This window comes from Sycon ciliatum, chromosome 7, assembly GCF_964019385.1.
Source record: "Sycon ciliatum chromosome 7, ocSycCili1.1, whole genome shotgun sequence".
Classification (NCBI taxonomy): Eukaryota; Metazoa; Porifera; class Calcarea; order Leucosolenida; family Sycettidae; genus Sycon; species Sycon ciliatum.
Window position 1 is genome coordinate 23,057,470 of NC_088649.1, and position 11,171 is coordinate 23,068,640.

Sequence of the window (11,171 nt, forward strand, 5' to 3'; positions counted from 1 at the left end):
AAATAGGGAGACGAGGAGGAAATGCAATTAGAATGGACGTTAGTTGCCGAATAGGTGCTAGGATGCGTCAGCAAAAACATACTTTGGAAGAGAGATCCCGTCGTCTCCAAAATAAGCGTGAACGGGCGAGTTAGCGCCGGTCACAGGAAACGTCGGAAGAGAGATCCCGTCGACTCCAGAACGCCCGTGATCGGCAGAGTCAGCGCCGGTCCCAGAAAACGTCAGGACAGACAACCCATTGACTCCAGAACGCCCGTGATCGGCAGAGTCAGCGCCGGTCCCAGGAAACGTCAGAACAGACATCCTGTCGACTCCAGAACGCCCGTGATCGGCAGAGTCAGCGCCGGTCCCGTAGCTATGCAGAAGACGTTACTTCAGTAACTCATTGAAACGTTTTTGCAATACAATGATGTAGCTAATCACAACAATTCTAACAACATGCACAATGAGCTAGGCAACAAAGCAAAGCGTAGGGCCCTGAGCTTCCAAGCTCTCTTGTTATTTTACTTGGGTATACCCAACAGGCCAATGGCCTTCTTACAGGGTGCCCAATGTGTTGAAAGATAAACAGGGATATTTCATTCGCTGTTGCGCTGTGTGCTGGCAAGGGATCTATCCCGTCAACGGTCCGTAGCAATCAGACATCGTACCCTTAGAGAGTAACTATGTTGCAGGTGATATGTTGAAGCATTCCTGGCGAAAGGTCCACCAGTGGGACATTATCGGATAGCTTACCCTACGTCACTAGCAGCAGTACTGATTAGAATCTCAGGCAAATATCACCAATTCTTCGTTAGGAAAATGGTCTGAGGAAAGCCGAGCCCCTACACAAGGCGCAAGGATAGGCCGGCGTTTCCACCAAGTCTTGAGATGTTGTAATAAATATAAACATGTAAGGATGCTGAAAGATACAGAGGGATTTTTCAGACGCTATCTGCAAGGTTGCTCTGCGTGTTAGCAAGGGTGCTATCCCGTCAACTATACGTAGCAATCAGACATCGCTCCAAACGTTCCAGCAATGTATAACTGAATCAGCGAAATGTGCTGGAATTCTCGATGGCGCAGGGGGGGAGGGGGAGGGGAGAGAGCAAGGGAGTAACGTGTGTCAATGATCGAATCTTGCTCTTGCCTTGAAGGCCCAGCGATTACCTATTTTAAACCAGGGTATGACCTGTATAACGGTTTTAACCGACTGTACAACAGGATCACTTGCCATGATTCACGCCATTGCAATAAAGTCTTGCTTCACAAAGTTGACCGGCTTCTAAACCGCAGAGATTCTGAACGAAGTATTGATACGTTCATATTGTAATCATTATATACACGACCATCGAAGAAAATTTCTTCAGGTACACGTCAATGCTTTCAAAGCCCAGAGCCTACTTCTTTTGGGTGAAAGTTCATATACCTACATGTATCTAGAACGGAGGAGAACAACAACAACCAAAACAACGAACATAGAGGAGTACAGAGGGCGTGTTGTTGCTATAAAAGCTGTGCAGGTGAGGTGCAGTTCGCTCCCTCGACGAGTACATCGTGAGCAAGACTCCAAACAAAATAAAAATAATAAACATAAACAACTAAAAATAAACGCGCACCATGGGAAGACGAGAGAGATTTTGTGTGAGACCTAGAGAGACAGAAAGCACGCGGGAAAGAGATAGAGAGATTATAATATTAGCAAGTGCGTTAGATGGGAGTGAGTGAGTGGGTGAGCGAGTGAAAGAAAAGCCTGAGAATATAAACGTGGCCTCAGGACTGGCAAGCATGAACAACGGAAGAGGCACTCCAGTCTTGTAGAATTATCAATACGCTCACCTACGATGTAGTTGCCACGGTTACCATTACCACCATATCAGCATGCTTCAACAGGGCTCGCGATCTAACCGTTCACCAGGCACAGAAGAACGCTGACTCACGCTGATATCTGGCGTTCACGATGTTTGTCGCGCCGGACATGGAGCGTCTCTGTGAGTTTGGAAGCTAAGCGAAGACGAATTGCGACAAACCGAAACGTCAACACCCTACTGAACTTCACAGGCGGACAGTTAGTCACAACTCGCAACATTTTGTCCTTCTCCTTTTTTCATCATTTTGTTCTTAGAACGAGAATGTCACTACATGTATATACATAAAAAAATTGGTTGTGAGCAACACTGGCTCACACTCAATCACTGCTTTTCACCAGGAAAATACTTTATTTCCAAGTTTCGGTTATGAAATAATGATGGTTATTTCATGACCGAAACGTTGAAATAACATATTTTTCTGGTGAAAAGCAGTGATTGAGTGTGAGCCAGTGTTGCTCGAAACCAAATTTCTATTTATGAAGCTGCGTGATGTGTCCTACAAGTTTTTCTATATTCATGTTGTTAGTTTGACAGCATGATACAAGCAAGGTACAGGACACTGTGTTCCAAATCAGTGACCTTACTACAACCATGATCCTCGGTTGGCAGAGCCCCCGGTCCGTCCTCCATCTTGTTTCTTGCTGTCAAACTAACAACATGTGTGAACTATAACAAGGTTTATCTAATACTAGTATTGTACTAGTATTGTGTTATTCTATTAATGTATCCTTGACTTATCCCCTGCAGGGTGAACATCACGAACAGTCTACCGTCTTTCTAACATTGCCACTCGAACTTGACAATAGAAGCAGCTTTCCGTGTGTGCAGTTACATTGAGCCATGGTGTTTTCATCTTATTTTGTGAATCCTTCCCGGAAGCAAATGCTGGTTTTTATACATTCGTGTAATTACTCAGTGTTATTTGCAATAATAATAATAATGCATTTACATGTAGACGACCTGCACGCGCACATTGCACTGATAGGCTCTAGCCTAAAACAGAAAGCTGTCGCGTAATAGATGTGCTGCAGCACTCGCCGTCACACTGTTGGAGAGGACAGAGAGGACAGACATGTACGATAGCAACAGCATCTCTTGGCACTAGCCATATGCGGATAATGCCGGCAGAAAAATTTGAAAGAATTCGGTACTTTTTCTGGTAAGTTTCATTCATGTTTGGCATGTGGATAAAGAAATGGAGCAGAATTCGAGGAATTGCCCGCCATAAGGTTTGTATCGTTCTTCCAATTTCACTGCTTTTCGTTCAGAATCTGCCCCCTTTTCGAACATTATCCACACACCGCTACTTGGCACACACCATAAGTGCAAAGTCCCGCTTCACGAGGACGAGCAGCTAAACGGCAGAGATTTTGAACGAAGTACTGATACGTGCATAATATTATAATTATTATTACATACACGACCATCGAAGCAAACATCATCAGGTAAACGTTTTCAAAACCCAGAGCAAAGTTATTTCCTGTGAAAGTGTACATACCTACATGTATATAGAACGTAAGAGTACAACAAAAACCAAAACAACGAACATAATCGACTACCAAGGGCGTGTAGGTGATATAAAAAGCCGTGGAGGTGAGGCGAAGTACGCTCCCTCCACGAGTGATCTCTTGAGCAAAGGCGCCAAACGCGCACCATGGGGAGAGAAGAAAGATTGTATGCGGGACCTAGAGAGACTGAAAGAATAAGGAAAAGAGACAGAGAGATTCCGTTCGAAAGTGCGTTAGAGACTAGTGGGTGATTGGGTGAGTGAGTGAAAGAAAAGCCAGATTTGTTCAGAAGGTTAGGCCGACGAACAACCAGCAGTGTTCCTAGCAGTGGAATGGGCAAAATGTCTACCTCACTCAATACCATGACTACATCCAGGCGTGAGGGGGACTGCAGCTACTGCATGGCTCCATTCGAATCTTACGGGCAAGCCGCTGAATCAGGTGTCCCAAGCTTTCAACGTCTTCTGAAGTCGCTATGCCGCCATACACCTGCAAAGCAAGATTCTGTAAGGACAGCGGTTCCGTACGCACTCTGACGATCGTCGTTGCTTGATTGTTATTGTTCGGCGACATGCGACCACCTACAATATACACGTCACCAATGAGATCCTGGCATGAGTAATGTGCAAACCGTGCCTCCAATGGTGGCTGGATGTGTGACGTGTTCACGCCATACCAGCATAGTAATTCAGTGTGAAAGATGAAAATGTCATTGTGCGAACTCAGATTCGTTCCATTTTGCCCCACACCACCACAGAGAACCAGTAAGGACGTCGAGCTCAGGGCCAAAGAAGCACGGCATCGCGCTGAAGGCAGCTCTCCAGTCACCGGCAGAGCGCCACTCCACTCCGCTGACCGCAAATTTAATCGATGAAGATCATTTCCAAATTCCACTGAGGAATTGCAAACTCCGCCAAAGACGTATGCAAAGTTGTCGCGATTGATGAACGCAGAGCTATATCTAGGGTCTGGTGCGTCACCAGTGTACAGCATCTCTCTCCACGTACAGCTTCCAGTACTAGCATAATCTCCTGTGACCAGCACATGTACTGCGTTGTTTACATATCTCCCGCGAGTTATTTCCAGGTATGATGCTGGGGTTTGAACGCGATCAGTTTCCGAAGGACGCTCCCCAAGTCCACCGAACACATAGCATTCATTTAGTTTCTCATAGGAACACATACCAAAGAACGCCTTCCGTGTCGGCGAGCTGCCGACAATGTTCACCTGGGAAACGGTCCGCGTACTCGGATTCAGATGGGCGACGGTATTTTGGAAGTTTCTGTTTCCATGTGTTCCGAGAAATCCTCCGAAGTAGAAAATATCAGAACCGACGGCAGCAGCTCCACCACCGCATACGTGAAGCGGGTTAGGATTGGTTAAGAGCGATGCTGGCTGGTATTCGATTTGCACTGATTTGAAGTCATTTTCCGGGTCTGGATCATGTGGACAACGAGGCTTTAACGGTGGCATCCGTATGCACTGAAGACTTCCCCCCGGACTAAGCCAAGGGCGATGAGCCAAAGTGTAGATGGTCGTGTCGACTGTGGAACTTTTGCACATACAGATCCTTAGATGTTCCGCTTCCAGGTCCAATTGGCCAGGGTTCCTCCACACACGAACAGACATGGCTGGCTTAATAGAATGAGCAGCAGTGAGACTGAGTAGCGAACAGCTTATATGTTTCACTTCACACTGACTAGATCTTCACTGATACTTTGTAGCTACGCTGCACTAAAGGACATTACAACACAATTGAACTATTATAGGAAAGCAAAGTAAGAGATAATGATGGTGATGACAAACACCAATGTTGTGTGTATTTACAATTATCTTGCTAATCAAAATACAGAGATATATTGGCACTTCCTCCAAGGCCTGTGCTATCACCCTTTATTATCATTTACTCTGGATGTTAGCGCGGTAAACGACAAACACCGCGAGAACTTTAGACCGCAGCGTGAGTCATTGTCACCTATGGAGGTGCAGAACAAGCACTGAATGCCATCAGCCATTCACAACAATGTTGCTTCCAAACCAACTGCATGATCCACAGCCCCACCCACAGCATCTCACCTTCTCATAAACGCACCTCTTATTGGCGATGGTGCCATCGTGAGAATACAGAATTCAAAAACCATTCAGTCGCATAGCCCGCCCTGGCGACAACTATGTGAAGTTAGGTTAGCGCGACTTATGCGAAAATTCGGTAATTGTGTGTCGCAAGGAAACGAGTTTTGAACCAAATATACACATCTGTAACAAGATAATAAGCAGTCAGAAAGTGCTACAAGATAGCATAATAACAGGGCACAAAACTGACAGACTACTGAGATATTCAACGACCTGAGACCTAGCTCTAACGCCTCTCCAGTGCGTAAACAGCCTTATAATGTGGAAGGTTCATGGATGGGTAGGACCGAAGAGGGGACGGTAAGCGCAGCGAAAATGTGCACAAACTAAGTTTCACGGCAACCAAGAATGCCGACTGTTACAGGACGATGGCGAGACTAGTTAATAACATGACAATGCAGTTTAAATGCCGCTTTGAGTATCAAAGTTAGCCCATCCGGGCACATGCGCAGTGATGATCTCATGATGCATAAGATGTACTATTATTCTGCACAGAGTACGGTCTTTGATTTGCATTTTTACGCTGCTGCTGCTACTGTTGCCTATATACGTGCTAAAAAGATGGTTGAATGCAGTTTGGCTTTTCCTGCGGACAAGAAGTGCTTTTCCTTGCGAGCAGATGTTTGTAACGGCGTTCCGGTTTGCTGTTGCCGGGGCCGTGTTTCTATTGGTGCATTCCCGTTGAGTTTGCCGTTGCACCATGTGCGTACCAGCGTTCCCGATTGCTTTTGCCTAGGCCGAGTTTGTATTGGTGCATCCCCTTTGAAGTTGTCAAGCGGGCACCACGTTTGTCGTGTGTGCCTGTTTGAAGTTGCCAGGCCAATCCTGTAACGCGCAACCGTTTGCTGTTGGCGGGTGACATGTTTGTCAAATGTGCTTGTTACAAATTGCTGTAGATTAACAAGGCGATAAGAATACCGAGCCATGCATTGGCTTGTTGTGCCCAATGGCTCTTTGCTTGACAAGACAATTTGGTATCATTGGTGATACTTATTTCAAAGAGTGACAAGTGTGAGGAAAAAATAGATAATGGCAAACCTCCACTACTAGGTTCTCGACTTGGTGTGCTGGTGCGAGCAATTTCTTGCAAGCATATTGCAATGCGTATTTCAAAGAGTGACAAGTGTGAGGAAAAAATAAATAATGGCAAACCCCCACAACTAGGTTCTCGACTTGGTGTGCTGGTGCGAGCAAAGTCTTGCAAGCATATTGTAATGCGGAGTACAGGCGCGTGTATTAATAAATATTATATTAATGCTTGGCCGATCAATCAATCAGGTCATTCCAAACCTCAATGTTTTCAAACCCAAAGCAAAATTATTTCATGTGAAACTGTACATACCTACATGTACATGTATATAGAACGTAGGAGAACAACAACAACCAAAAACAACGAACATAATCGACTACAAAGGGCGTGGAGGTGCTATAAATGCCGTGCAGGTGATGCGAAGTATGCTCCCTCGACGAGTAGTCTCGTCACCAAGGCATCCAAAGCGCACCCTGGGGAGAGAAGAGAGATTGTGTGTGGGTTCTAGAATAGTAGAAAGAGGGGGGGAAAGAGATAGAGAGCTAGTAGAGAGCTAGGTTAGCAAGTGCGTTGGAGTGGAGTTAGTGAGTGGCTTAGTGAGTGAAAGAAAAGCAAGATTTGTTCAGAACGCTAGGCCCACGAGCCCCAAGCAGCGTTCCCAGCAGTGGAATAGGCAAAATGTATACTTAATTCAATACAATGTCTACTTCCACGCGTGTTGGGGACTGCAGCTAGTGCATGGATGCGTTCGAATCTTACGCACAACGCTGCGAAACAGGACTCCCAAGCTCTCCACGTCCTCTGAAGTCGCGATGCCGGCATACACCTGCAAAGCAAGATTCTGTAAGGACGGCGGTTCCGTACGTACTCTGACGATTGTCGTTGCTAGATTTTGATTGTGGATCGAGTTGTAACCTCCTACAATATGCACGTCACCCATGAGATCCTGGCATGAGAAATATTCCCACCGTGCCTCCAAAGGTGGCTGGATGTGTGAGGTGTTCACGCCATACCAGCATAGTAAGTCAGTATGAAAGATGAAAATGTCATTGCGGCAACTCCGGTTCGTTCCACTATCACCACAGAGAACGAGTAAGGACGTCAAGCTCGGGGCCAAAGAAGCATGGCATCGCTCTGAAGGCAGCTCTCCAGTCACCGGCAGAGCACCACTCCACTCCGCTGACCGCAAATTTAATCGATGAAGATCATTTTTAATTCCTCAGTCGAATTGCAAGCTCCGCCAAAGACGTATGCGAAGTTGTCGCGATTGGTGAACGCAGAACCAAATCTTGGGTCTGGAGAGTTTCCAGTACACATGATCCCTGACCATGTACAGTTTCCAGTACTAGCATAATCTCTTGTGTTCAGCACATGTACTGCGTTGTTTACATATGCGCCGGCTATTGTTTCCAGGTATGATGCTGGGGTTTTACGCCCTTAGTTTGCGAGGGACGCTCCCCAACTCCACCAAACACATAGCATTCTTTCAATTTCACATTGGAACACATACCAACGTTCGCCTTCGGTGTCGGCGAACTGCTGACCCGAGATGGTGGTGCAGCGCTTACCTCCAAGTCATTTACGGGATCCACCCCCAGTGACCACGAGGTCACAATCAGAAGCCACTACTTAGATCTTCTGCCAGTAGCCAGCTATAGGACTTAGATTATGGCAGACCAAGGATTTGACATCCGGGATCTCTTGATGCCACATGGCGTAAAGTTGAACATTCCCTTGTTCAAGCGATCAAGCAACAGATGGCCTTAGAAGATGTCCAGAAAACGCAACAAATTGCCACGTTACGAATTCATGTTGAGTGTCTGATGGAGCGAATCAGGGAGTTCTCTATCTTTTCAAAGATCGTTCCAACAATTCTTTTCCCTATCATCATTCAGATATGGATTGTTGAAGCAAATATGTTTTCCATGCCAACTGTTGCTAGCATTGCATGGCGAATTGATCTTCAGCAACACGAATTTTGTCATGCCTGAACAATCATGCACAATACGGAGCAGCTAATGACTTAGTGGGTATAAGTGTGGATAGTATGACATAATTTAGATTGCAATATTTGCAAAAGTGCAATGAACAATAATACCACTCTTGATGAATAATAGTGATGGCGATTTATCAATTTCCATGGTCACAACAGACTTACAAGGGCGAATATAAAAGTATCTTTGCAACCATACGATAGGTCCTTTGGTGGAGCAGGGCTGGACCCAGTTTCAGGAAAACTAGGACGAAATGTAGCTGCTAGAGGGGCGATTATGCTCATTGCGTCGCTATGGGCTTCCACGAGCTCAGCGTCAACAATGCTCTGAATGGCAGCGGTTTTCCGCTTTCCTTGACGATGCCTGCCGCCAAATATATCTGGAGTGCACAGTATTGGATCGATGTGATAGAACCAGGCCCTGAACAGATAGAGAAAGTTAGAATGTAAAACATGTATCGATAAAAATGTACTTTTTCTTGTGCGAAATGTTGAAGACTGCAACCTGAAGTGGTACTTACCGATCGAGCAAATCACCCCGCTTCCTGGACACTCCGGCTCCTCTAGCTCGCAGGTAAGTCTTCAACTGGTTGATTCTCCATATTTCAAAGGACTCGTTGTCCAAAGGCATCAAAAACCGAATTTGATCGCTAATTCAACTTGATTCTCCCTCGCAGGACTACTATCAACATTCCCTTCATCGCAACGTACCGCCACAAGAGATGAAGTGCTCGGCTCATCGACCGCTTCATCAGCCATGTATCAAACATATCACAAAGGTCCAGCAAGAAGTGAATGCAAAACAACCTTTCTACATATCGGACAGCAATGAAGAAGCGAGAAGAAAACAGAATCCTTCGCTGTCAGTTTTTTTTCCGATCCAGGAGAGTCTCGTTTTTTCTGGCCGCCTGGGTGAGTACACGCCAAACGCGGTGATTGATCGTTGCGGTTCAGGAACAAGAGCTCGCGCTGGGAGGAATGCACTGCATTTATGGCGTGCCTGGGTCACGCATTCAGTACGCATGCCATGCCCCACCAAGTCACTGCGTGTCTTATTTGGCAAAAGACCTATTGAACTAATACTAGTATACGAAAGCATATTAAGAGATAATGAGGGTGATAGCATATACCCATGTAGGTGCGAACAATCAACTTGATGCGACACAGGGACAGAGTCTCTATTTTCACGGTATTAAAGGCGAGAATATAATTATCATTCATTATGTCCACTTGTAGAATGAACATCCCGGGGACATTCGTCCTACCCCGACAGTGAATATTTGTTTGTCTGGCCTTTCGTATCTGTAACATACGGTCTTGGTGACACGCATAAGCACCAAACTCGTGTAAAGGGATGTCGCCATCAAGCAGTCCACTTTGAAGTGTGAGCGTGGCTTTCAGCACAGGCAAGCGTGGAAACCTGAGGAGGCAGCCCGATCTTATCTGTAGGACTCAGTAGCCCAGCAATCCTCAGTATGTGGTCATTGCTCTATATATGATCAAATTGTTCACAAGTCGCTATACATGATCATTCTGTTGTCATATGCAATGTGTCTTGTCTATATATGGGCACAATAACATGGCAGACAGCACACACATGCACCTACATGCATACATGGCCACTCTAGATGTGGTCAACTCAACTGCTAACTGACATTGTACTAGTTCATTGTATGTGCTCACAACTCAAAACAAATAATCATTGCTGCGTTGAGTAACGACACACACACACACACACACACACACACACACACACACACACACACACACACACACACACACACACACACACAAACACACACACACACACACACACACACACACACACACACACACACACACACACACACACACACACACACACACACACACACACACACACACACACACACACACACACACACACACACACACACACACACACACACACACACACACACACACACACACACACACACACACACACACACACACACACACACACACACACACACACACACACACACACACACACACACACACACACACACACACACACACACACACACACACACACACACACACACACACACACACACACACACACACACACACACACACACACACACACACACACACACACACACACACACACACACACACACACACACACACACACACACACACACACACACACACACACACACACACACACACACACACACACACCTCAGGCCACAGACCTCAGACATGCCCATCGCGGAAGCGATGATAGCGAACAGCTATGTTAGACAAAGCACATTGTGCTGGGATTACACCATTCAACAGCTTGCAAGGCCGATGAATTGAGCGCCACTATTTTTTAGCCTGGTATCCACCACACAGCTGTACACACACACACACACACACACACACACACACACACACACACGCGCATGGACACACACCCATCATTTACCTATCCTCGACTTTTTGCTTTGACCAAACACACTGAAATTATTTCTTGAAAGGAAATCCAAAATGACTCCGCATTTCATTTTTTAAGTTTTTGAAGCACTTCGTATGGACTTTCCAACTGTAATAACCTGCCCTTCTTCTTCCACCTTCAAACTATATTATACAAACAGATCAACCTACAATATTATGGCAAAATAAAGCAGAGGATAATAGAATAACTG

General features: G+C 45.8%; 1 protein-coding gene across 1 annotated transcript; it reads right to left on the reverse strand.

Annotated features, from left to right (window-relative positions):
• Positions 1-3,724: 3,724 nt before the first annotated feature.
• Positions 3,725-4,831, reverse strand: LOC135821723 (kelch domain-containing protein 2-like). The gene has a single exon (XM_065334722.1). It carries the CDS (start codon positions 4,829-4,831, stop codon positions 3,725-3,727), a length of 1,107 nt encoding a protein of 368 aa, XP_065190794.1.
• Positions 4,832-11,171: the final 6,340 nt, after the last annotated feature.

Bases quoted from the DNA above. Each gene is read 5' to 3' on its own strand.
- LOC135821723 (XM_065334722.1), bottom strand. From the start codon at position 4,831: ATGCCACCGTTAAAGCCTCGTTGTCCACATGATCCAGACCCGGAAAAT.